This window comes from Callorhinus ursinus, unplaced genomic scaffold (genome assembly GCF_003265705.2).
Source record: "Callorhinus ursinus isolate GAN/ISIS: 27379988/994484 unplaced genomic scaffold, GSC_fseal_2.0 scaffold60, whole genome shotgun sequence".
In the NCBI taxonomy this organism is placed as follows: domain Eukaryota; kingdom Metazoa; phylum Chordata; class Mammalia; order Carnivora; family Otariidae; genus Callorhinus; species Callorhinus ursinus.
Window position 1 is genome coordinate 4,592,437 of NW_027397122.1, and position 27,029 is coordinate 4,619,465.

A 27,029-nucleotide genomic window follows, 5' to 3' on the forward strand; every position below is an offset into this window, starting at 1 on the left:
GTCCTCTTTCCTGACAATGACCCTCCCCCAGGGTCCTCTTTCCTGACCATGACCCTCGCCCAACGGTCCTCTCTTCTGACCATGACCCTCCCCCACGGTCCTCTTTCCTGACCATGACCCTCCCCCACGGTCCTCTTTCCTGACAATGACCCTCCCCCAGGGTCCTCTTTCCTGACAATGACCCTCCCCCAGGGTCCTCTTTCCTGACCATGACCTTTCCCCCAGCGTTCTCTTTCCACGTTATCCTATTGATAATAGTTGACCTTTATACTGAGGATTTCTAAATGTTCTCACATCCTTGATGTTAATTTATGTTCACAGAGCCCTGTGAGGTACATAAAGAATGGAACCAAGGCTTGGAGAGCTCAAGTAATGTCACCCAGTTGATAGCATTAACACGTGGCTGTGTGCTGACACCCTCAGTTTGGTACCCAAGCCCAGGGCATTTCCACTCTTACACTGAGCTAACTAGGTATCATTCTTCCTGCATTTGCAGTGTGTGGCCTGATGAGGGCTGCTGGTGTACCTGTCTACCATCTACACTGGACAGTGAGCTCCTAGAGGAAAGGGCCACCTTGCCCTTCCCTTTATCCCTCAAAGCACCTGGCACGGGCAGAGATTCCATGGTGAGCACAGTGATCATGGCTGTGCTCCCTCTTCCCTGGGCACTTCTCAGGGGCCAGTTGCTGTGCGATTCGAGGTAGCCCATGCAGGGGGTATTATGAACTTCTGAGCATCTGCAGCTCAGCGGGGCTGCTCAGGCAGCAGGTGAATCGGCTGTGTGGGGAGCTCCCCCAGCCATGCTGGGCCAATGTTCTCAGCCCTGAGCACACTGACCCGGCCACCTCCGGAAGCACACAGGTGTCCACAGGCAGATCTCCCGGATGCCCAGGACTCTGTAAGCCCACGTCTAGGAAAAATTGCCCAGATAAGACTTCTTATGTGCAAGAAGTCTATTAGAAAAAAAATCCAAAATATTTAAGACATGGTAAGCCTGCCGATGTTTGCTTTTTAAAAAAATGAGATGCTTTTTCTTTCTCCTACTCTCAACTAATGGCCACCCGAGTCTAAAGCACCCGCGTAGTTGTTTTTTTAAGAGACAGCAAACATTGGACTCTTACCAACAAATTTCTGAGGCATAGAGCTCTTACGTTTGGCGACGTTACTTGCTAGTCTGTCCAGCACGAGGGATCTCTCTGATCCTATCTTGCACAGATCTTCTGCCATCCCACTCTGATTAGCTTCTTCTTTAATGACTAAAGTCAAAGACAGTTAGAGAGGCCAGTTTAGAAACGCTTACAGTTGAAAGAATTTGGTCGCGTCCCGCGCTAAATCTGACATTTGTTAAGCACCTACGAGAGCCAGGCCCTTCGTAGGGATGATGATGATGATGATGATGATGATGATGATGATGATGATGATTTCTAATCTCCCCGGCAACTCTGCCAGGCAGACAGAGTCTGCCCACAGCCACCTGCTAATGACACCCGGGGACCGCACATTATCTCCCACAACCAAAGAAAACAAGTACTGTCACCAGAAGCTGGATGTGATTAAGCACTTGTGTCCCTCTGATGAGTCCTCCTAACTTTTCAAGGGCTCCCAAATCCACTACTCATCAACCTGCTGAGAATCCAAGAATTGTCAGAGCTGGAAAATGATCTAAGGGTCCAATGCCATCGGCTGGCACAGTGAAGTGAGATGCAGAAATGCAACAGAGAATCCCGGCAACACGGGGGTCGGGGGGGGAGAATCCAGAGCTCCTGATGCCCAAACACACAGCAAACGCTGGAAAATCAACACCTTCTAACTGCAGAACACCTAGACCCTGCGAGGGTAAGTGTTGATGTAGGGAGTATTTCTAGCCCTGTCTTTCTCTACGTTGTTTCTTTCCATAATTGAAGAGACAACTTTGTATCTTGCGGAATCCATCCATATTCTAGTTTTTATGTTGGATGTTTGGAAATAGAACTCTTTCACGTGCCTGCAATTTATCCTAATGTACGAGGAGCTGAAAATGTCAATTATATTCCAAATAGCTACTCAATCTTTCCAGCACCATTTCTGAATGGTCCACCTCAATCCCACTGCCCTATACCTCCTCCTCCTGCTTTCTCAGATACAACACGCTGATTTAGCACAGGACCTGTAGGCTTATCCACTCCTATTCTTGATTTCTGTCTATTCTTCAAAGAGCTCTGCATTAGCTGCATGTGAATACAGCACTAGACATTACTCTTCCTTTTTGAAAATGCCAATCCCCTCCTCTGTTCTTCTAGATACGCATGACGATATTCCAATACGATTTACAGACACATTTTATGTGAAAACCATGCCTTGATTCGGGAAGACACATGCCTGCCCGTCCCCCTCTCCACGTCCCACCTTTGCTTTCTGGCCCCAGCACAGTGAGGCAGCGGTCCTCATTATGTCCTGAGCATTGCCTGCAAAGATGATTTCTAAGTGTTTCAGGTCTTCATTGCTATTATGAAGACCATTTTGGAAACATATATTTCAAATTGGTTATTATCGCTGGTATATGCAATTTTTTAACATTGGAAATGTGTGTTTGCTATTCGATGGGCAAACATGATAGTCTACACCCTGATTTAGATGAAGGCTACATACAAAACCCACACAGCCCAATTCCAGTGGTTGTACGTTTGACCTATCAAGCTCATATTTTCCTCACATGTCCCTGCTTCTCCGCCAAGCCCCGCCCAGGGCACCTGCAGCACTTCAAGTGGGGTTACGTCCCCAACAGGCCACAGGGCCTCCTGAGAGCAGAGATGCTCAGAGTCATCACAGTGAGGGACAAAGGAGTCCAAAGCTCCCAGGTCAATCGCTACCTGTCTTCGATGCTTTTTCCCCTAAGAGCTTGTAACACAATTTGTGTACCTGATGGATCATCTTCCAAACGCTCAAGAGAAACTTACTTTTTCCATGAGGGAAATTACAACAGAGGACCAACAAGCCTTTAACTAAATACAGTTATATTCAGAAAAATTAAACTTTCCCACCTCCTAGCTAAGCTAGGCTTTGTTTTTACCAAATCCCAAAGAATGGCCCCAACCTACGGGGATTGAAGAGGGGGGAGGCTGTCTGGGTGTCCATCTGAGCACCGAGGGGGCTGGTCTCGGGTGCCGTGGGAAGGACAGGGCACGAGAAGGCACGGGTTCAGCCAGACCTAGCACAGCAAAGCTAAGTGAGCAAGGACCACCCGCCACCCCTACCCACACCCCAGCAGCCCACTGCCTGCCCTCTGAATCCATGTCAGCTTGTACGACTAGCACTGAAGTGCTTTTATGGATTCCCTCCACACCCCGAGTTCCTTCACTGCACACAGGAAGCCTTCTTTATCTCCTGAACACAGGAACATAAGGACACATCATTGTGGTATTCCTAATGATCTGGTCACCGAAGGGAAAAAATTAGCATTTCAACACGGAGGTGATTCTGGCAAGAGGGTAAGATAAATCGCAGACATATAAGCTCACTGACACAGACAGCCAACGGAGGAGACCAGTCCGGTGTCAATACTTCAGTGACTGACATTTGTATGTTCACGTGAGTGCGTGATGCATGTCGACGCTCCCTAAGGCTCTCTCCTCTTTCTCCCAGAGGCTTTCTGCGACGTTGGCCAGGCCAGAATTATCACTCCTGCTTGAGGGCCCAGGGTTGCATTCACAAACAGATTCAGAGATGCAACTTGAACCCAGGTCTCAGGGACACAAAAGCTGCTCTCCCCTGGATCAGCCCGGTCTGACTTCCTAACGTGTTCCTTCAGTAACAAAATGGCAGAGAAAACCAATGTGCTCTGTCTGTGTCTCTTGTCCATTTTGTCCTCGAAATTCCATATGTATGGTTTTAAAGGAAATTCAGATCACTATGCTCAAAGAGGGCTCAGTATTATAGATAATAAATTGCAGCAAATATCTGTTGGGTAGATAAATGGCTTATTTAAACATGGATCAGTCCATTTTGGAAATATATATTTCAAATTGGTTATTATAGCTGGTATACGCAATTTTTCAACATTGGAAATGTCTGTTTTTCATTAAATGGGCAAACGTAAAAGCTCACACCCTGATTTATATGAAGGATACACACAAAATCCATAAAAACCTAATCCCATTGGTCGTATGTTTGACCTATCGAGCTAATATGCTTCCTCACATGTCCCTCCTTCTCGGCAAAGCAGGGCACGGTGGCACTTACTTCCAAGATCCATTAATTTATTTTTGGCAGGAAAACACAATGTCTGAATGTTTAGATTTTATTCTAAAGGAGCATCCTCCTCTCATCTTCTAGACACCACCCTGGTTTGGCCACAAATTGATGACTATTACATTGTTACTACTGTTTTACTACCTAATTTCCTCTCTTCTAGTAACCCTCAATACCTTTCCATTCTAGAAACAGACCTCAGACTTTGGAGAAGGCTAACTGAAAATATAACGGGATCTCCTGATTTTACAGGTGAGAAGAGTAAGGCCCAGAGAGATCAACGGTCAGTCCCCAGATCAACAGCTGATGGGCGGGGAAGGCAGCCCTAGAACCAGGGAGCTCTGGCCACATAACACGCTGCCCGTGAGTGCCAAAACTATTCGGTTCTTAGAACTCCTTTCTGACCATTTGTCTCCCCTGCTCTCACCTGTCCTTAATCTGAGTGCTCTTGAACTTACTCGGTGCCGCTCAAACATACACTCAAAAATGGTTAAGATCCTAAGTTGTCTGCTATGCGTATTTCACCCTAATAAAAATCCAGTAAGTGATCACATAAAATTTAAAATGATAAAAGTAATCTTCATGTTCCCTGGTCGATTTCTTTTACGACCCATTCATTCAAGTCAGAGAGCTGAACGAGGTTTTAAAAAATTTTCAACTCTTAATTTAACTTCTGCTCCTGGGTCCAAAGATGAGCTTTCCCTTGGTGGCACCAAGCAAGTGGTGTTTTGAAAGAGGTTAGCTTCACTTGATCTATTCATAAATTTATTATGTTTTAAAAAGTTAGAAAGGTGCCTTTTATTCCACCGCCGTCCCTCTGAGTAAATTCAGCCTCCTGCAAATTCAGGCATCTGTTCACATCCCTCACTTTACATTATCTAAGATCAGAGTCAAACGCTACCTCACGATGGGGTGCTGCAAGCATCAAGGCTCATAAGAAAAAAAGCAGCCTTTCCTCGAAACCTGTGACAGCCGCAATCCTCTGGACTGTCAGGGTTTTCCAAGGAGCTCACCTGCTCCGGGCAGGTGCCAAAGCCTGAAAGCTTTTATTCGATCAACTTCATGAAAAAAATAGTTTTTTGAACAAGACTTCACATCTTATTTTGATTACTAAGCACAAGGAAGCAATCGATACTCCAATTTTTTTAAAAAAAATTACCAAAAACCAAGAAAACCCCCCAAAATTTCAGGGGTCACTATTGTCTTAGACGCTTCCCCAGCTTTCAAGAGGGAGGGGTTCAAGGTCAGGCTCTCTCTGGTGAGATGAGAGCTTCAAAAGTCGGGAAGCACGGCTAGCTCCGGGTGAAACCGTGTCATGTTAGTGGCCAAAAACTTCTGTCTGTCCCGGCCCTGGTGGTGCGCGCGCCTGCGCGTTCTGCACCCGGAGCTATGTGCCCGGGGCCCTTCTTCCCCGCGGGCTGGGGAGGGAACGCCAGCGCTTACCTGGGTACAGCGTGCCTGGAAGACCCATGCTTTGCAAGTAGTTGTGGCAACGCTCTTTATGTTCCTCTAAAGAGCTTCGCTGTTTATAGCTTCGGCCACAATATCCACATTTGTGAGGTTTACCAACTGCAGAAAACACAATTGAGTTCAAGACCCCAATTAAATATTGGCCTTATGTGTAATGGGAATGCATGCAATACAATTATTATCAAAAATCCAAAAAAAAAAATACCCCTCTACTCTTGAGAGCTAAAAGCCTTATGGACTCAAGTCAAAATTGCTAAATTTAAAAATGTGAATGCCCACGGGTTTCTTTGTACCAAGAACTCCTGTGAGTCTTGTTTCATCTCAATTTGCCCACAGTCCTAACTACCAAATTCTCTTGGACTTCAATCACTTTTTCAACTGGAGGAAATGGGCCACCGCCGTTTGATCAGGTAGATGCCCAACAACTGGGTGGAGACGTGAGGAATGCATCTACACTGTGGGCCAGGTCTGGCATGACACTGGGGACAGATCCAAATGCAGCCAAAGTGGATTAAGTTCCAGGATACTAAACTGGATAATTTGAGGTCTCTAAGAAACCACAGTGGATAGATATACATTAATAAAATGAGCATTCATTTCCAAGATGTATTTCCTTGTTCTAGTTTAGAGAAAGCTCCGCATTCTCCCCAAAAAGTTAAGGATGACGTGGTTTCGAGATCAGCCCTTACCAACAGAACTTACTATGAAGATGCAAGTGTTCTCCATCTTCGCCGTCCAATGTGACAGCCACTGTGCTGTTCAATATGGCGGCCACCAGCTCCACATGACTACTGAGCTTTCAAAGTATGGCTAGAGTCACCGAGGACTGAAGTTTTGATTTTGTTTAAGTTCAGTTGACTAGACTTACAATTTAAATACCATATATGGCTAGTGGCTACCCTATTAAGCAGTGCAGTTCTGTATGATGGGTTTGGTTCTTCCCGAACTTTATTGAGCCGTATTTTAGAAAAAGAAGACTAGCACAAACAAGTTCTTATCATGCCTAAGCTTAAAGACTTTAATACACAGCAACTTAAGAGATGAAATAAGTGAAGTATCTTTATTTAAATGGCAAATATAAATTTCTATCCTCAGACCAGAATCTTCTCTGACTTCCTTCTTATGTTGTTAGATTTCACAGATTTTGAAAGCATTGTATAAAAATCAATACCATCCAAATAGGAATGTTTGGTAAAATGGTTTAACCAAAGCTTGTACTGGTTCAGTCTCTTCCTTAGGTGAATAGAAGCAATGGCTTAAGAAGACTAAGAAAAAAAAAAAACAAAAAACCAAAATTTGACTTCTGGGACATTTAACAAAGGAAGAAAAGGATGGATCTTTATCCGGAGAGAACGTTATATCACTAATGTCAGGAAAGTAACATTGAAATATACAATGTTGCCTAAAATTGCACATTTTATTGAGTGCTACCTTTAGAAATTAACAGGATATAGATAACCCGTCAGTGTCCTTTCCTAGAAAAGCGATCACTTAAGCAAATTCGTGTACATATGGCATGGTGTCTGAATATCCATTTTTCTAACTATATGATTGCTTTTAACTCTGGAACATAAGAAATATGTTCACAGTAAGAAACCGAACTAAAGTATACCTTGCATCATAGCCCAATATTCTGAAGGAAAGACTCTAGCTCAGCTCTCAACTCCCAAAGAAAGCAGTGAGGAACAGAGGGGGATGTCTTCCCTACCTTGCCAGACCACTTGAACCCTCCTCTTATCAGTATAGGACACATTCTATGCCTATATCACTACGAATGTGTTGGTCTTTGGCACCTCAGGCCTCCACCAGAGGCCAGGGAAAGCTATGAGGCTGATCATGGCTTCCGTGGAATGGGGGGAGTGGCTCCATTTGGGTATTTTCTAAGAGTTGTGTGTCAATGGCACTCTTCGATGCCAGAATCACCAGCAGCCCTGGGTCAATGGTACAGTGCTAGCTACTTGCTCATCGCTGCATCCGTAGCAGATGTATCCATAGCGGATGCGGATATATAAGAGTCTACCACTCTTATATATAGTTACTCAAGTCATTGGCCATGCTTGGAGCAGGATACCATCAACACATCTTGGAGGAAATAAGCAGGCATGGGGCCAGAATAACCAAAAGTACTGTATTAGATGTTCCAAACTTCACAAGAGGTAGGAGAGCAAAGCGGGCAGCATCCCTTTGAGTTTTAAGGACCGATATGCAGGAGAGATTTCTGCTGCAAATCAGAGTCACTGGGGTTGACGATGACGTGGTTGGTGTCACCTAGGGATGAGTCTTTGTGTTTTCCACCTGCATGGAGTTGTGCTTCCTACCAACCCCAATGCAGTCCTGTTGTCAAGTGTGCTGATGTCCACTTGACCTGCATGAATAGTATGTGTGAAGTTCCTTTGTCCCAGATCACCTGTTCGGCTCTGCACACCACCAGTATCATGGTCATATGTGAAGCCTTGCATTTGGTTCCCTAGACACCTTCACTTCTAGGGGGCAACACACACGCTCCTCATTACTGACACACTGTAAACACTGTAAGATGCTCATTGTCATCCTCCCATGTTGGGGGAGCCATCGGTTCAATCTGTCCCCCGCAGCAAAGCCCTCCCCAGCCCTCGGCATGGACCCCTGTGGGGAAAGGGGTAGCATTTGGGAGTTTCCTAGATGTTGACGACCAGGAAGGAGATCAGCATGGGGAGGAGATGGCTTGGCTGGATCCCGACAGGGTACTGGCACTCCCAGGGCACCTGCGACCACTCCCCTAGCCTCCTCCTGAGCTCCTGCAGGCACTGCTCCAGGAGAAAGACTATGTTCCCCACAACACTGGCTAAAATGTGTACCACGCCTCCTTCTGGGGTCACTTACAGAATTACACATTCACGTGGAACTTCTCTGAAGGTAAACCTCAGAAACTCCCCTTTTGGCGTGGACTCAAGCCCCTCCATCTATTGGAAGTCTCTCCTGAAGCCTCCCACCCTACCCTGGAGGCTGACTGTCCCTTCCCTGTGCCCCCACCGGCTCCTCAGACACTGTGTCAGCACACCGGTAACACGTTGGCACTTGGCTGCTTCCCACTAGCCTCCTCCATGGAGAGAGGGGCCCCTGGGTGCTCCGTAAATGCTCAGTGACAAAGGAAGAGGCACAGGGAGAGGCCACTAGAACCTCGCCACTAACTACACTCGTCACATTTGGGAAGGAGATGGCCTGATTCTAGGCACGCATTCCCAGGGACGCAGTATCGCTGCCCCTGGGGGACAGCGAGGCCCTGGGGATGTCGGGGGGTGGGGGGGAGCTAGTCTGAAGTCTCTTCCTCCCCAGACAGCGCCCCGCTCCAGGGAAGTCGCTGACTAGCCGATGGTCTGGATGATGAGCTCTGGGAGGGCAGGGGTGAAGCATCCCTGCTGGACCGAGGGCCCCTCTCTGTTCCTCTGACCTGCAGGACCATGGGGCCCCTTGATGGGATAGCCAGGAAGATTCCTCAGGAGGCAGAGACTGAACCCAGTCAAAGGTGGATGTGTGCTTCGCAGGCTGGGGGTATTTTGGGAACTGTCAAGCGTTTGTGGTAATCATGCTCCGAGACTCCAGATTATTCGACGAGCGTTTGCTAAAATCTGGTAAGAGCCCCAAAGTGGCCTGTCTGCTGAGGCCTGCCTGGCTTCTAGCATGAGTTAGGCTAGGGCACGGAAAGGGGGGCGTGTGCCCAGTCAGGACGGATGGCGGCAGGCCTTGCTCACCTTCTCTCTCAGCTTTGCAAAGAAACTACGCCAGCGACAATGACCGCTACCGGAGTCCTCTGTCTAAAGCAGTTATACGTGCGGCCTAACCATTAATGTTAAGAAATGTACCTGGGAATTTTCTGGGTGTTAGCAGCGCGCCGGGTGAAAGGAGAGCTGGAAGAATCCTGCAGAAGGGCCCCACTTACCTGAGGACCCCGGGAAGACGAGGTCTCTCTGGAATGAGTCTCTATAAAGCGGGACGTGTGCGTGTGTGTGTGTGTGCGTGTGCGTGTGTGTGTGTGCGCGCGCGCGCGCGCGCGTTCCCACCCACATCCTCTGCCCCGCGGGGGAGTCAGAACTGGGGGACCAGGGCAGTGCTGCCACAGTCCCGGGCGGGCGTGTGGGGCGGCCCGGATTGAGGGGGGCGGTGCTGTGCTGGGGATCAGGCCCAGCCCTTGGGGTGGGGTGGCGGGCTCCCGCGCACGCGCGCACACACAACACGCCTCGCGGAACCCGGGCCGGGACGCCTGGCACCTGCGCCCGGAGGACCTACCGGAGTGCGTCCTCAGGTGGCCCGTGAGGGCGTCCCGCCGGCGGCACGCGTAGTTGCAAAGGTGGCACTTGAAGGGCTTCTCCCCGGAGTGCAGCTTGATGTGCCGGAGCAGGTTGCCCTTCTGCGTGAAGGAGGCCCCGCACTGGTTGCACTGGAAAGGCCGCTCCCCTGGGAGGAGGAGAGGGGTGTGTGAGAACAGAACCCGGCGCGGGGCGAGAGGAGGACCCGGCGAGGAACTTGTTTCCCACGGGGCCCGGTGACTTCCACCGGCTGCAGGTTTGATAGAACATGAGGCTTTCAGACTAAACCTGCCAGCTCCTTAACGCTTCACTGGTTGGGTCAATTTGATCTGAAAATCTAATTTTTTTCCCCTAAATCAGAATGGCACATCACAATGCAAATTCAAACTCATTTAAATAAAGTGACTGCAACATTTTGTGATGAAGAGCCACTCTTCCTGATCAGCAGTTTTGGAATAAACCAATATCCAATTTTGCGTGTTGTGGCATTTGGTGGGGTTTTTAATGTGGCTTTTTTCAAAGGGTCTTTAAAATATGCCACTGAAGCAGCAAAATAAAAAGGAAACTCATTAAAAATGCATTTCAGGATCACAAGTTCATTTCAGCGTTACATTCTTATATTTAAATGAAAGGCACTTCATTATAACAGTTATAATAACTTCTTTTCATTTACATTTTTCCTGTATTTTGCCTTTCAATTTCTTCTCCATTACCTGTCTGTCCCTACGCAGGCAAATCAGGAAGGAGACAGACAGAAGAGAGTGTGAGGCTCAGAGAGAGAGAGAGAGAGAGAAGGAGAAAGATTCAATAAAATGAGAAGTTAAGGAACTGTGAAGGATGCTCCACATGGTCCAAAGAGAAGTCCCAGATCCCCCGTGGTGGGGCGTCCCAGCCTGAGGCTCACAGAGCCCTTCTGGCTTTTTCCTTCTCCCAAATCCTGAAACCACTAAAGCTATTACTGGCCTATCTCCACAGAAGATCGGTCATATTCTCAGTACAAATCATTTAAGAGAGGCAATTTAGCTGTTATTAGGAATTCTTTTAGGGGTGTTCCGGCTGGAGTGGTGGCTAAGAAGGCAGGGGAGCCCCGGATGTGTGCAGCGGTGCCTGTCCCGTGTGTCTGGGATCCAACAGAGGGACGCACAGACATCTGTGAGAAGTACGCCACTGAGCAGTCCCGGGTCTTGGACTCCGAATCAGTGACCATTTTATACTTAGCTCTCGGGTAGAAAGGATGATACACTTGTCAGGTTTAAATAAACACTAAAGCTCTTTTGAAAACAACTTTTTTTTTTCCTTTCTTTCTTTTTTTTTTTAAGAAGAGTTTTCTGTGCCCACAATAGCTGGTGTTGAGATACCATAAAAAAAAAAAAAAAAACAAAAAACAAAAAACCCCAAAACAACATACTTCCTGGTAACTGTTTTTTCTTAGGAAAAAAGAATGTGTGAAAATGTATATTTAACAATTTTCTCAATTGCTTAATGTGGTTTTGGTGAACAAGGCGGTACTCACTAAAAGCAACTAGCAGAAGCATGTCCGGGACTAGTCAAACCTACACCGGCTTCAATGGAAAAGTTTACACTGGCCCCTGGATGTTGTGATTATCATCACTTTTATTTTTCAGTGGGCCGGACAGATGTGCTGCCGTAAGGATGGAGTGATACTTAATTATAGGCCAGTTGGAGGGATCCTGATACCAACCAGGACGTATTCGGTATTGTCCCAAATCTGCATCTGGGTTGTACGTGGCTGGGCAGAGTCAGGCAGGTGGGAAGGTGACAGCGACCCTGACTAGCTGGAGCTAAATCTCAAAGAGTCAGTGGCTGGGCGGCCCCCAGGAACATCCAGTAGCGAGAGATCATTATCTGTTACAAACACTTCTGGGCCTTCATTACACACACGTGCGTGAATGTGCATATTTTAACTCTAAGTAGATGCAAGGGAGAAGAGAAGTAATTGGTCCCCGGGGGCAGGTGCAGGGCGATCAGGGTGCGATGGATCTTGGCAGAGTGGATCTTTGGCTGAATGTTCCGGGAAGGTCGTCAGTCGGGAGAGCTCACGCCACCCAAAATGCATACAGGAAGGGTGGAGGACACACCTGATGACACAGGTGTGTTGTGGCGTGACCCAAAGCTAGCTAGCTCCACGCTGACGAGGCACTGGGGATCCGAAGGGCTGGGGTGGGGGGGACGCAGGTCGGACCCTGCCGTGGGGCCATTGTGAAGAACAGTGGACCCAGGTGGGACCTCGCAGGCAAGCCACGCTCCCCACCCGCTCGACAGGGCGGGAAGGAAAGAAAGGCGGCTGTTGCTTCAAGAGTGAAATCTGTCTTCTAATTTGAGTCAACGGTTCTCATGTCTCTTGCTGTGCCCGGCATCTTAATCCTACTGGCAAGCTTTCCTGGAAATCTATTTGTTTCTGATTGTCTGTGCTGGCATGAATATGTAACACGGGACATGGAGACTCCCGAAGACGGCGTTCTCCGAAGTGACAACCCAGGGCTCAGCTCAAGGTGGTTTCCCTCTGGAGGTGTTAGCAGGACAGGGGGCACGGCCCCGCTGCGGGATGACAGAACACAGCCCGCATTACCTGCTGAGGCTCCATCATCAACCGCTTGCCTCCTCTGGGTCCCTAGCTTGCTTCTTGTGGCTAAGTGACATCAAGCGCTCCGAGGCTGGACGGCTGTTACTTGGCGGGATGAAGGCTTTATCGTCATCACTAACTCAACATTAAGGTTTTACTCTCAGGGTCTACAGATGTACCACTCGAGGGACTCTCCCGTAAGAAGGTCTGAGTCCCTCTGAAGAACTTATTTGGGTACAAAACAGAGGCTTCACGGGTGTCTCCATCATAAAATTTAAGAGGGGATATCAGAAGAATGTAGATTACAGAATATATACCTGAGCTGCAAAAATGAACTCGGGCCCACTGCAACCATACCTCGGAGCAGATTGTACTTTGATGCTGGTGATGATGGGAACCGGGGGAGGCCCGAGACTGTCCAGAATAACCATAATTCAGACACTTTTCTTGATCTTGATAGTTCAAAGTCCCATCACTTAGGATGATACTGCTGCATATTTGCATAGCGGGGTTTCCCCCTGCATTGCGTGGCTCTTTCATACCACTCTCCCCTGTGATTCTCACATCGACCCCGAGGTGTTGGTGGGGAAGGCAGTGCTATTACACTTGAGTTAAAAAAAAAAAAAAAAAGAAAAGAAAAAAGAAACTGAGCAGCAAAACTAGGGACGGAAGTAGTGGGATCAATACACAGTTCCGAGTGGCGCCCACGGCACCTTCCCCAGGTGGGGCTCTGGGCAGAGGGAAAGGGGCAGCCTGCCCCCGGGAGCTGTCGGGTACCAGGGAGGGAAACCCTGGTGTGATTTATATGGCCTTTGAGGTTGAGAAGAAACTGCTCTAGAAACACTGGAAACTCAGAGAATTCGGGGTGGGACTGATGGTTAGCAAAGCGTGCCTTTTCTAACATACTCCACTCAGATCCCAGAGAAATGGAAACCTCCCTAGCACCATCTACCTATTCAAACCTCGTTTGGCTCCACCTGCAACCCTCCACATTTATGCAAGTGGGGACACACCGTGAAGACAATCCACGAGTTTACTGTTTCAGGGGTTGGTTTGTTTGTTTAATAAAAGCCAGGCCAGGAACCATAACATTGACGGGCTGCACGTCCCTATTTCTGGAATAAACTTGTCCTGCAGGTGAAAGAATCAGCGTGTTGCTATGTGCTTGGCACTTAGCCGCGATCTGTGGGGAGAAGTGGGCAGCAAACAGCAGGGGCTACTCTGCATATCTATACTTGGCAGGTTTATTCATTAAATGCAATTATTCTTTTTATCGGGGCAGGCAGTCATTATGTTTTGACAGTTTAGTATGCCAGAATTTGATTCATTTATCAAATATTTATTTAAGCAAATTTTCACAGTACAGTCAGGCTTTACATGAATTAGCAAGGAAAGTAATTCATTTGTGAGGTCTATTCCTCCATCAGGAATGTATTAACACGGGTCCCAGCGTCTTCTGTTAAGTGTCCATCACAAAGTAACTTACCTTCGCTTTAATTTCCAAGTCATTACAAAAGGGGAGAACCTGACTACTCTCACGCAAGCTTGACTTAGGGCTTGATGTGAGGGGTCTATTTCACGGGATAATTGGAAGATTAAGGGATGCATTAGGAAAAGCAAAGTTTGCTTAATTTTACGTTTTTATTGAAAACGCACATTTACCGAAAGTAAACAGGTTTTTAGGATTCTCCCGATGTATTGCAAATGGAAGGCATCATTTTGGAGACTGCCCCAAATCAGACATAAAAAATCACAACTCCACTGAGGCCTGTGTGTCCTGACAAGCTAGCTGTTTCGCTTAACGATTTTTCTGAATTCCTGCTTAATTTCTGATAATCATCGGATTTGTTTGGCCCCGGGTGAGAGTCACACGAGGCTGTGATTTTCAAGTCTTCTTCCTACTTCCCCGTCTTATAAAATCCTTTGTGCCTCCAGAGTAAACATTTCAACTGTTTTTTTTTTGTTGTTGTTGTTGTTTTTTGTTTGTTTTTTTTTTTTATCCCCTTGCGGAGGGCGGTGGCAGATGCTGGTTCCGTGATGACCCACCGACACCAGCCCCTAGGCAGCTACGACTCGGGGTTCCTGCGTTTTACGTTTAAACTTTCAGTGACCACTACAGGTGGTGAGTTTATTGCATTTTGCACGCCTTTAGGGCAAAAGAGTCAGGGTTCTCTTCAATTCGGAGGACACCTCCTACGTACAGGTAACAGGTACTATGGGGCCCCATTCATGTCTCGAAGACTGTCTGGGGCCATTCGAGGTGACCCCACAGTGCTGGTGGGAGAGTATGGGGCTGATCCTTTGCCACGGCCGAGCACATGGAGGGACAGAACTGGTCCCCCCACCCCCGATGTGAGAACACCTCGTGAGCCTGGGCACAGCCGTGGGACGCTATGCTGTTCTCGCCCCTTCCTGTTTGGACGCAGGCTACCTCCTTCTCTGAGGCTTCCAGAGCCTCCAAAAAAAAAAGAGGCTCTGATGGGAAATTCTGTGCCCGTGTGAGATGGAAACTAAGCAGCCATCAGCAGTCTTGTTCTGAGGCTCACCTGTTGGCGGGGAAGCCGCCTGAAAACTGAGCTGGACTTGGTGATACACTGGATTTTACAGCTTTTCCACTGCTCACTCACGTTTCTAAAAACCGAGCTCTGGGAGCCTGGATTTCAAAAAGGCACATTTTACTCATGGTTTCTCAGGGGAAACCTGGAGGAGGAGTGCATGTCAGCAGCTCGCTCTGTTTTTGTTTGGTTTCGTCTTGTGTTTGGGGGGGCGGTTGGAGTTACAGGTGCCCTAACCGCACAGCTGCCGCTCGTTAGTGGGCGGCGAGACCCCGGGGCCCTTGGCAGGACTGGGGAGGCTGTGAACGGTCCCTGTCTGGCGGCTTTAAGTCTAGGTTTGAACCGGTGCGTGTTTAGAAGTCCCTCTCGATGCTGATTGGCAAGAACAAGGCTCCCCCCTGCTACGACTTGGAGCCAATGCTACGAGACAGGGTATTATTCTCATCCCGCTACACCCCACGGACCTTCCCAGGCCACCAAAGGAGGAACTACGCCAGGCCTTACCAGTGTGGCTTCTCTTGTGGACCATGAGCACATTGGGGCCGATGCAAATTATCCCACAGACATCACACTTTAGTTTGCCGTTAGGAAGTCGAATGCCTCCGGTTCCCGACAGAGCTCTGTTGCCTTGGCCACTGTGGGAGCCATTCATTTTCTCTCCCGTGGCATCAAGCACTCGTAAATCCTCCGCACATTCTTCCCCATTCAGCTCACAGGCACGCGCATTCTCTTCATCACTCTGAGCCTCTACTTTAACATTACTGGCTGAAAGACACAATACAGGGGCCACTCAGTGTCATCACAAAAAAAAAAAAAAAAAAAAAAACCAAACAAAAAAAACCCGACACAGCAGCAAAAAGACAGCACATCGAAGCAGAGAAGGTTCTCAGCGGCTTGTACCACCAGGGACGGCGGCCCCGAGCCGGGCTCCGGCGGCAGGTGCCAGGGAGCCAACCGGGGGCCGGGCCGGCAGGTGAGTACCGACCACGTGCTGTGCCTCCTGCCTGGGGCGACATCCCTGCTAAGGGGTCATCAAGCCTGAAAAATTTCTCCTCCTCGTGAGGCGCCCTTTCCCTGTTTCATGGGTTAATACACCCTGGGACAAAGCTCAGCAAAAGCACATGTTCCCGTTTCTGGCCACAGACTCCCGAAGGGTTTCCGCAAGAGTTCTGTTTGTTTCTTTGGTACAGGATCCTCCTAATTCCTTTTCAGTGCCTCAGGATAACAGAGCCTGTGCCCTGGAGTGGAGCTACGATTTCCTACAGGGTCTCGAGCTGCTGAAGGGCGGATGGGCAGAGTTTGTGGAGGTGACAGATCTTGTTAGCTTCTCGAGGGGCCAGCCCCACGCGTGAGGGCGCGGAGCTGATGTTAAGGAACACACCAGCTCCTGTTCACTCTGCATTCCTGATTCCGCTAAAGTCACACTGAGGGCAGTTATTTCTGCCATTTGCATATTTTTGTTGGCAAGGGAAATCAGAGACATTCCATGTGCATCGTTCTGAAACACAGCCCGGTGATGAACTGATGAGTCCCACCCCATAATCAGTAGGACAAACTACAACAACCCTGAAAGCTATCACTTCTCTCATGGCCTCATAGATTAAGAAGGGCAGGGAGGTGAATTTTGCCAAGTACAAGAAATAGTGACATAGACAGTTGTTCTGACTATGAAATCTCTGACCGATGTTTTCAATCAGTGGGTCTCCAGGCTTGGTCCTTGGACCAGCAGCATCATCGTCAACTGAGAACTTGTCAGAAGAGCAAATTCTCCGGTCTGCCCCAGATGCGCTGAGCTAGAAGCTCTGGGGGTGGACCCAGTGCCCTGTGTTGTCATGAGACCCTCCAGGGGATTCCGACGTACCGGCTTGTCTGAGACCACGGTTTTAAATAATCAACCTAGTTAGTAACCCTCCAGGGTCATTTTATGCAACGCTTTGATTATAAAAGTCGAGAGCCCAGATTCTGAAATCGACATTCATGGCTGGGAACGTTAGCTCCACTCGTCACGAGCGCCGAGATCTCGGGGGCCAGTCACACACCTTCTCTGTGCCTTGGTTTTCACATCTGTCAAGGCTGGAAGGATCTGCAGTGGCCGGGCAGGGGTGCTGTGGGGACTCAGTGATAGATGGATGACGAGTCAGCTTAGCACAGGGGCTGCCCATTCCCCACACAGCTGTCCGTGGAGGGGCCCCCCCTCACCCCCATGACATCTGCGACACTGACTCTGTGCTAGGCACACAGCACTTTATTTGCCCTGAGGTATTTAGCTCTCACAGCAACCTGCTGAGGGAGGTCATGCTGTCATCCTATTTCACGGTTGAAGACGCTCAGGCACAGAGAGGTTGAATGATGTGCAAAGGTCACACAGCCTGGCTCTGGCACCCATATTCCTAGCTGCTGACCCGCCAAGACTTTCCCATTAGCTCTCTGTGGAGGCAAATAAATAAATAAATGGGACAGTGAGTTGGAACACGGGCCAGAGCCCAGAAGGGAGTATCTCCTCTCAACAGATCCCTATGTTACATCCAGAAAGAGGGAGTCCCCACCCATGCTTTCCTACCAGATTCTGAAGACCAGACACCCTGGAGCGCCCCAGAGAGGCCCCCTGCTGACCTCTCCCAGCTGCCCGAGAAAGGGACCAAGTCCCATTGACACGGGGAGTACAGGACGTGAGGCGGGCCAGGCGGTGGGGTGCCGTCAGGCTTTCTGACCTCGGGGTGCTCTAGAACCCTTATTCCCAGGTACACGCCCTGTACCTTTCCAGGTGCAAGCTCATCCTCTAGGGTCTCATTATCCCCGGGCTCTGCGCTAGAACGCTCTGGAAACACGACCGTCCAGTTACAAAGACTTCTAAACGCCTTCACCTGGGATTATTTGTAACCATCCGACTGGTGGCTTGTTTTTTTCTCAAATGAGACTGGGGCATTCCAGAGCACAGCGGGGCACATGGTTGTTGGCATGGCAGGCTCTTCAGCCAGTGGCGCTGAGACAAGGGGTGTAGGTCTGCGCACCCGTGGCTGGGGAGGTGTGAGGACATGGAGAGAACTGACCCTCGCCAGAAACCGTCACTTGTTGCACATGGTTAAGGCAGACAGGTATGGCTTTCACCCTGCGGTGTGCTGTGTGGCGTGCCTTGTTGGGGACGTGTGGGCCCTTCCTGGTGATGGGCAGGAGAGTGGGAAAGCAGCGGGCTGAACTTCTGGGTGACATGGGCCACAGCAGGCCACCTGCAGCGTGGAAGGAAGGAGGCGAGGGTGGCCTGGGGGGCGGCCCGGCCCGGGTGTCACCTTAGGTAGCACGGAAGTCCTCAAACCAGACCCGATTCCTGTCATAATCCGGCTTTCTCGTTACTACGACGTCATGTGATAGTCAAGAACTGTAACAGAACCAAAATAGGAGGCTCAAAAGGCATGAGAGCCTATGAGAAGTGACCCCACGATTCTGTGGACCCCCAGGTACAGGTTGAGGTCGAGATGGTCCATGCCGGAGGAGGCAAAGCTCACAGACTGGAATTCGGGGTGCCTTAATGCTGCGGGTCTCTGAAGGAAAGGGCTCAGACAGCATCCCAGGTCACCGGAGGGCCAGGTCGGGCGACCGTGACGGACGGGAGCGTGACAGGGGCCCTTGGAAGCAGACGCCACCCACGTTCCAGGTCAGAGCCAGGTGGCAGATGCAGAGAGTTTTAGGGCTGGGAGCTCGGTAGCACCTCGGGGACAGATTCCAGGCCACCTTAGGACAGGAAAGGTCTGCAGGGACCAAGGGAGAAAGGATGACAGGGAGGGGCCGGGAGATCACAGTGGGCAACACGGTCCCCACGGGCACGCCAGAGTCAAGCACGAGTGACAGTTCTCTAAATATGGGCAAAACGCATTCCTATCTCTCTGTTTTTTAAAGACTTATTTTTTTTTTTTGGAGAGAGAGCGGTGGGAGGGGCAGAGGGAGAGGGAGAATCTCCAGCAGACCCCCTAAAGCATTCCTATCTCTGCGGACAAAGGCAAAGTGGGTGTTGGCCACACAGAAGAGACGGACGGGCTCCTGCCCTCCGAGGAGGGCGTCCCTGGAAAAGGGGTGTCCCCTCTGGCTACGAGAGGAACACAGGCCAAGGGTTATTATTTTCAGGGGTTCAGGGTACGAACCTATCGTAATAAGTCACAAACACAGCAGTCTCCAAAACTGTGATCTAAGGGACATAAATGTCAAGTCCCCTTAAGTTAAAAGACACCTTTTATAGAAACACAAACTCAGGAGTGGGGGAGGTGTCGGCCCCACTTATCTAAGTGTGAAAAAGGTTTTGGGGGTTTGGGCTCAATTAGTGATGTGGCTGGAAAAAGGAGAAACAGAAGATGCAGTCTTGGGGTCCTGCACGGGGTGAGATCTGGAGTCCCTTCCCTGGGCCCGGCCGTGTGCCTCCGTTAAAAGGACAAGCCCAGCCTGAAGGGGTCAGAAGGAAGGAAGTCAGTGGGGGCTGAACACACTGGGGGCGTCCACGGGGCTGGACCAGCTCGGAGAAATAACTTGCAGGGCCAAGAGGCTGGAAGCAACAGGAGAGCGGGCAGCCTGGGCGGCCCGGGCACAGCGCGGCTTGGAGGTGGCGCCCGGGTGGCGGGCTCCTTTTGCGGCTGGGCAGGCGGCCTCTAGCTCATGGAGCAGAGGGGACACTTGGGTGGATCACCTCCTCCTGCATCTCCATGTACAAGGGTGACGGAGGACTCGGGAGGCCTGTCTGACTGCTGAGTTTGTGGGCCCATTATTTTTGCATTTCCCAACCCCGCAGAAGTCAAAGTCCCCGGTGGTTGCTTCACCTAATGAAGAGTTCGCAGGACAGGTGACTGGCATTGATTTAAGCTGTCCACCTGTTGGCTTGGAGCCCAACCAGGGGAGGGTGCAAGGTTCTTACTCTACTCCCTTGAGAAAAGTCAAACGGGGCAGGACAGGTCCTCATCACTGGTGTCCCTTGAATGACACAGGTCGACCCGACCAGTCACTTCCATGAAACAAAGGGTCTCCCCTCGTTTGTGTTTATTGTGCTTTAGTCCACCCCTTGGATGATGTCTCTGAGCTCACCGGGGCTCGTGTTGACTGGCCGTCCCTTCCCCGGACTCCTAAACCACTCTTCCGCCCCATTTTCTTGGAGCCGGAACTGCTTAGGTGCACTATGGTGTCAGTGAAACGCTAGACTCTCCCTTGATGTGGGAATTACACTTATAAATATTTTGCAACTCCATCCCACCCCCCCTTAGAAAAATGTCGAACTCAGTATGGCACTGAATCGAACTGATCAAATATAGAATATGAGGTAAGACTCACACACTTCTTTACCCCAGAACGCTCTGGCTTAGGTCTAACCCTGTAGCTCTTCCCGAGAGCACATGGACAGGGGCCTGATTTTATTATTTAATAAACGTGGCTTATATTAAGAGGGGATGTCTTCAAATCTGGAGTCAAAGCTACTTTCCTTCTCAGATGCTGCCTTACATTAGGAAAAATTAAAATATTATTGTTACATAATTTAGAGGCCCTCTATATTATTAGTAACACAGCAGACCTAAGAGAGACCCAAGACCCTTAAGAAGGCAAGGTGGACCTCAGCTCAGACACAAGTTCAGCACTGAACAGTCTGGAGAAACCAGGGAACTCAGGGTCAACGGGGCCAGGAGGCCTCTGCGTGCCGCCAAGCACTGCACGTACTCATGAATGATTAAAATGTTTTAATGCATAGATATAACGTGCCCTGCCAGTCCCCACCTGACAAATGGGTTGTGTTTCCTCCCTGTTTTCCTTGCCCTTCTGGAATGTGTCTTTCTATTTACTGGTAACGTAAATGTTTGGTCCTCACACTGTGCTTTTCCATGGAGAAGACGTTCTGAAATCGTCCCTCTGGTCTGAGTTTAGGCCACGTGAGTCTCAAGTGCTCCATATTTTAAATGAAAAAAAAAAAGGGGGGGGGAGACAGAAATATCCCTGCAACCGGTGACTAGCAAGCAAAATGCAGAGGGAATAAAAATATTTACGAGAGATCCTGAATGAGCGTAATTAAAATTTGAGATGAAGACGAAATATGTCGATGTTTTTGTGCTGCCTCTAAAAGAGATTTGGGAGAACTTTTAAGCATTTTTTAAGCTAATAGAACCACTCATTCTAAGTTTTATCATTTAAAACATAGGGGTTTGGGGACGCTTGGGTGGTTTAGTCCGTTAGTTGTCCGACTCTTGATTTTGGCTTAGGTCATGGTCTCAGGGCCATGAGTTCAAGACACGTGTTGGGTTACACAGCCAACAACAACAACAACCTCCCCCCAAAACCCCAATAAAATGTAGGGGTATTTTTCTTGTCAAGATGCATGATTAGACGCATTTTTATCCTTATTTGATACTTTAGGACTTTAAATGAAATAAAGTCAAGGACAGAGGTGTCTGACAAAGGAATGATTTACAAGCACATTTACATTTTCCTCAGGTTACTGGGAACACAAACTGGGATAGAGAAGGTATCGGGGGTCAAACAGGTTATATATTTTTAATTTTCAAGCAGGAAAACAAAGAGGTGAGGTCAGGCGAGTGGGGCAATTCTCCACCCTGCCCACCAGGTGGCGATGTTGGCCCAGAACAGCTGGGTTGCTGTTGGGGTGGGGAAGTCCTCCAGGTCATCAGCCATCTGTGCGGGGGAGGAGGAGGATATTTACAGTCTGGGGATGGGGGAGGGGGAGGGGAGGAAAGAGAGAGTTACGAGTACCTTGTGAATCATTTGCATAAATATACAGACAAGCACATATCAAAACATGCATCATCCATCTTATAAAATCTGCAGGTAGCATGTATCTTTATATGAGCACATGACAATATGCTTGCCCCCAGATCTCCCTCAGACTTCGTGAAAACGTCTCAGAACATCTTTTCTTACTCTTCGATGCATTTGACTTCTCAACATTTCAGCAATGTGATTGTTCATCTCAAAATTAACTTGACTTCTCTGTCCTAGCACCTCCATGTTTTATATAATCATAGGAGTGCACACACCCATACACACACACACACACACACACACAAGTACATATACATACATCCATATCTCCCAGAAATATATCTCAAGCTATTGTTTTCAAGTTGAATCAAAGGAAGATTGATAAGAGAAAGATCTCGATAACTTTTATAACCTGGGAAAGTGGTCAGTTTCCAATCTGCGTTGTTGCTATACCCTTTAGATAGCAGAGTTTTGATGACTAGGATGTCAGAATCTTACCTTTACCACTACTGACACCTTTCAGATTGTGCCTGGATCAATAACTGTTACAGTATTAACAAGCACACCCTGTTTGCTGAGGTTGCTTTACAACAGGAGAGAATTTACTAATGCAGGCTCTGAAGGCTTTGGTCCTAAGGGGATGACCAATTTGTGCTACTTTAAATATTTTAAAGCATTTTAAAAAGCACACTCCATTCCTTAAAATACTCCTTCAAAGGTGCTGCCCTGATCTATCTATGGTTTATCATCTCTCAATACCTAAAAATGAAATTAACATCTGCTTTTGGTTTAACAGCTCAGATCAGGACTGTCCTGAGCACAAAAAGCACTCAGTGTGTCTGCTTGGGCAGTGAGGCACCGCACCGCAGACTAACGGTCCCAAAGCCCTGCGATGTTTCTCTTCTCGGTTCTGAAATTAATACTTCAGAGCAACAGAGGGAGAGTCTGTCTCTTCCTCCTGTCCCACAAATTTGTAAAAGTCATCATGCACACACGTTGGTCTGTCTCATGGTGACAGGAAGTCTGGCCATTTTATCATCCTACTCACTCGAAGGGAGATACTCCTCACATTAATGGCAGAACTGTTGACCAACATTAGTAGAGTAACAATTCAATGCTGGTGTTACTTCTACCCCTATTACTCCACCAAAAGGCATGTTCCACAGTCTAATCTTCCAATGGTCTGAAATGTTACATACGCACTTTATTGTATCAGTGATGCCCCAGATGGTAGATGTGTAATGAACAGGATGGGCAGTATTTACCTCATTTTTTTTCAAGTACGAAGGCGGGAGATGAAGAATCATGCATTTACACTATGGAAACTGAGTATGAAATGAATACATGTTTCTGTTTTCTAGAAGCAAGGCATATACTTACGAGAGAAAGATTTGGGAATTAGTGCATGAAAATCCCTAAAGCCATCGGCCCCATATACAACTGCAATAAAGAAGGAGAAAAGAAAGCTGGCTTTTGATAGTGTTCATGAGGCACAGTAAATGTTTAAAAGAAAGGTTACTCTTTTTAAAAAAGAAGTATTACTGCTCAAAATCATTTGTTAGCTACTAATCAGCTACTCTCAGCCTTCATACAGGCAACTGAAAGGTAACCCAGTGATGCTCAGAAACAGGACTGTGACATCCAGAGGTCAGAGCTCCTGCTATATTATCTACAACCCCTGCTGTCCTAAGCACCTTGGGGGTCGTAACCAAGAACACATTCTAGAACCATGAGGAACTTTTCAGCAGAAGTGGTACACACGGACCCCAGATCTGAGCATCGAGGCAGAGGTTGTCCCGGGAGAGCACATATCTTCACAAAAGCCGTGTGTTTCTTATCGGGCTGAATGCATAGCAAATGTTCTTCATTCACCTTTTCAACATTTCTTAGAAAGTGTTCATAGAAAATTAGAAATGTTCACATGACCCACTGAGTGGGGAAAATTAGTATTTTCCCCTACCTCAAAAAGAGCTATCAATTTCTGTAGGTATTCCTTATTAGCTGCTTTCATAAATGTTATCAGCGCCTCAAATCTTCAAGTTCTTGATCTGTCTTTATAGGTCAGAGCTTCCCACCCTGTGTCTGTGTCTGAAGGCTCAGTAGATACCACCCACGTGCACACACAGAGCACGATGCAGATGTGTGCGCGCGCACACACACACACACGGTTTTCTCTCCAACGGTGGCATCCTAACGTCTATCGGAGTTGTGAGCACAGCGCAGCTGCTAAATTAAACTTGTTGGATCACCCACTGAATTAACAGAGGAAAGACCCCACGGTGTCCTGCAGGAAAGACACTCACTGAACCTTGCTGAAACTGTTCTAGCTTCCAAATTTACCTGACCACAGACCCTCCTGGTTTTCCCAGGAAATATTTATTAGAATATTGGGATAATGGGCAACGCTGTTCGTTGAAGTGACCACCTTAATTATTTCCCAACAAACCCTCAGTCTTCCTTACAGTGTCTCTTGACAGTCTGAATCTAACAGAGACGGTCACTATCGTGTGTCTCATCAAACAGGCAGGTCAGCGGCGGCTTGCCCGGGTGCACCTTGTGCTCAATGTCGGCAGCTGGCCAGCAAAATGATGCCAATTTTACAGTGACCTTTGCACTGAGCTCCAACCCCAGTCTCTCCGTGCACGAGGGTGCGCGCATCTCAGATGATGGGAGAAAAGGCAGAGTCTTACCTTTTAAAAACGGGGGCATTACAATCCGCGATCTAAGACTCTGATTAAATGTTTAATCAGACACTGCCACACACCCTGAGACGCTGCTCAGATGGCCCTGGGTACCCCCTCAGCTCCGCAGGCCACAGTCTGTGTGCCTCGTGACGAACATGGTGACGAGAGGTGTTCACGGTCACCAGTAACTTACGGGTACAGGAGCAAAGGGATTTTGAAAGGTACGCTAAATACAAACTGTCTGATAGTGGAAAATGTAGACTTGCATAGGGCTTGGGTCATCCAAGTGTAAGCCCTGAAATACAGAACACCATCGCGGTACCTCATTAGACATTAAATGTTCATCCTTTTCAAGAGAATCCATTCCTTGCCTATTGTAATTCAAAGTTTTTGAGTTTTGTCCTTCATCTTTGATTCCCTAAAATGGGCAAAAAGCTTAAAAAACCAAACACGGCTATTGCTATAGAGTTGTTCTACTTCCCCGTAAGGAAGCTGAGCCGTTAGGAATTCACTCTTGGTGATGCACCACACACGTTCATGCACGACCAACTTCTCAGTCCGGAAGAAGAACGTGGCATTCCTGTGGACGGCAATTATGCACAACAGGAAAACGGGAAACTCACCCGAACCTGTTCCGTCCCGTTTTGTCTGCTTCTGTCTTGTCTGGTGCTTTCTGGACCTATGCTCTCTGGCCAGGTTCTGTCCAGTGCTGTCCAGTCCTGTGCCACCCTAACCTGTCCGGTCCTCTCCCGTCCAGTTCTGTCTATTTCTGTCCTGTCTGCTTTGATGTGGTGCTGTCCTGTAGTGTCTGGTTCTATCCTATCTAGTTCTGTCTGCTTCTGCCCTGTCCAGTTCTGTGGTCCTGCCCTGCCCAGGTCTGCCTGTCTGGTCTATCCCTCACGGAGGGCGTTCACAGGGAGTTTGTAAATGCCAGGTACTTGCAAAGAACCTTCCATAAGCTGCCTTCAATTTTCGCCATGGCCCCACAAGGCAGGAACTACCACCAGTTTACCAGGGTGGAGACCGGGACTCCAAGGAAGTTCTGGAGTTTGTCCTCCGGGTGGTTACCATGGGAAGGTGCAAATCTGAGCCTATATCTAACTAACACATTACATTCGTGTGCAACATGTTAGTTCCAAACACACAGTCTCCCGTGCAGGAAGGGCCTTTGAGGAGCTGTTTTCTCTGTCATGTGGCTCGAAAGGTGTCAGGAGGGGTGTTAGTCCAGCTACGCACACACATACACACTTAGGTGTGCAAGCACACACACGCTCCCCCACACACGGGGGCCATGGCGCATTTACCAATAGTCCCCCGCAAGATGAAATGATTTGGCCACCATCAATTTAGAAAGCGTGTCCCCACTGGCTCTGCCCTCCACGCAGCTATCCCCACCCCAGCTCACCTGGGCCCTCTGGGACACCGGGTGAGCGTGCACAGTGTCTCACAAGTCCCTGTCTCTCCCTGAGACAGCTGGTCAGGGGCTCAAGCAGTCTGACGGTGCTCACATGCTTCTGGTGAGCCCTCAGGTGGGCCACAAAACCCTTCTTCTCACTCATGTGTGGAGAGGTTTGCAGGTACAGACCTGTCCTTTCCCTTAGTCTAATCCTGCCCGTAAGCCTGAGACTCGAAGCAAAGCAGCTCCTCTCGCTGGGGCTAGACGCTGACCTGTGGGAGCAGGGAAGTGATGCTTCCATGAGGGGCGTTCAGGCGTGTGTCCCATTCTCTAATAAATCCCACCCCAAATTTTAGCCCATTGTTTTCAAAAGGGTACAGACAGAAGAAGATTCAATGTATCTTAAGTTTTCTGAATGTCATGAAATGCATTCTTCTTCTCAAGACCAAATTTAGTTCATTTGGTGGAATTTTTATTTACCACATTGTCACAAATATTTTCAAAGAAAATGCTGTCAGTGGCTCAGATTCTAAGTTCTATTCAGACTACTACCTTGACGAACATTCTGGAAAAAAGATGAAATGCCCACAAACCGCACTTGCCAGTTTGCATTCTGTCATGCATGTGAATCTCTCATGCTGTTGTCACCCTTAGGGAGACACGAAAACAGACCTGAGATTTTCAAAACAGGAGGAGGAAGTCTGTTTCTCTTTCAAGTCAAAGAAGGACCCTGACGATTTTCTGGGGAGAGTCAACACGTATAGATTCGTATTCAGGAGAAGTTAGAAATACGCTGGGGTCTGACTTTTATACATATTCTTCAAATCATAGTAGCCTGTTGGGCACGGTCAGATCATTAGTGTCCTATTAACTTGAGTTAGTATGGTTTGCAAGTGACCTTTGCAAGGCGTACAGATCTGGCATTTCACGATTGGCAGCCTACCCCTGCCCATGCACCAGCGACAGGGTCCCCCGATTGGGATGGTAAAGAGAGGCCAAGAACAGGACAGGTGACCCTCGCCAGAGCCGAAACACCATGGCTGCACTCCTGCTAGGGAGTGAGTTAACCTGCACATCCGGACTCTC

General features: G+C 48.5%; 1 protein-coding gene across 15 annotated transcripts in view; it reads right to left on the reverse strand.

The window, feature by feature from the left end:
* The window catches only part of IKZF1 (IKAROS family zinc finger 1), a 96,590-nt gene that overhangs the window by 11,995 nt on the left and 57,566 nt on the right, over positions 1 to 27,029 (reverse strand). For 4 of the 15 annotated variants that reach the window (XM_025853032.2, XM_025853031.2, XM_025853028.2 and 1 more), the window contains exons 4-7: positions 15,627 to 15,887; positions 9,964 to 10,131; positions 5,671 to 5,796; positions 1,122 to 1,256 (exon numbers count right to left, since the gene is read on the reverse strand). In XM_025853032.2, coding sequence (XP_025708817.1) covers positions 1,122 to 1,256; positions 5,671 to 5,796; positions 9,964 to 10,131; positions 15,627 to 15,887 — 690 coding nt within the window. Of the gene's footprint in view, positions 1 to 1,121; positions 1,257 to 5,670; positions 5,797 to 9,963; positions 10,132 to 15,626; positions 15,888 to 21,536; positions 21,808 to 23,243; positions 23,304 to 27,029 lie in introns of those variants that run through there. The other 11 variants (XM_073885087.1, XM_025853033.2, XM_073885084.1 and 8 more) reach the window with 11 other exon arrangements.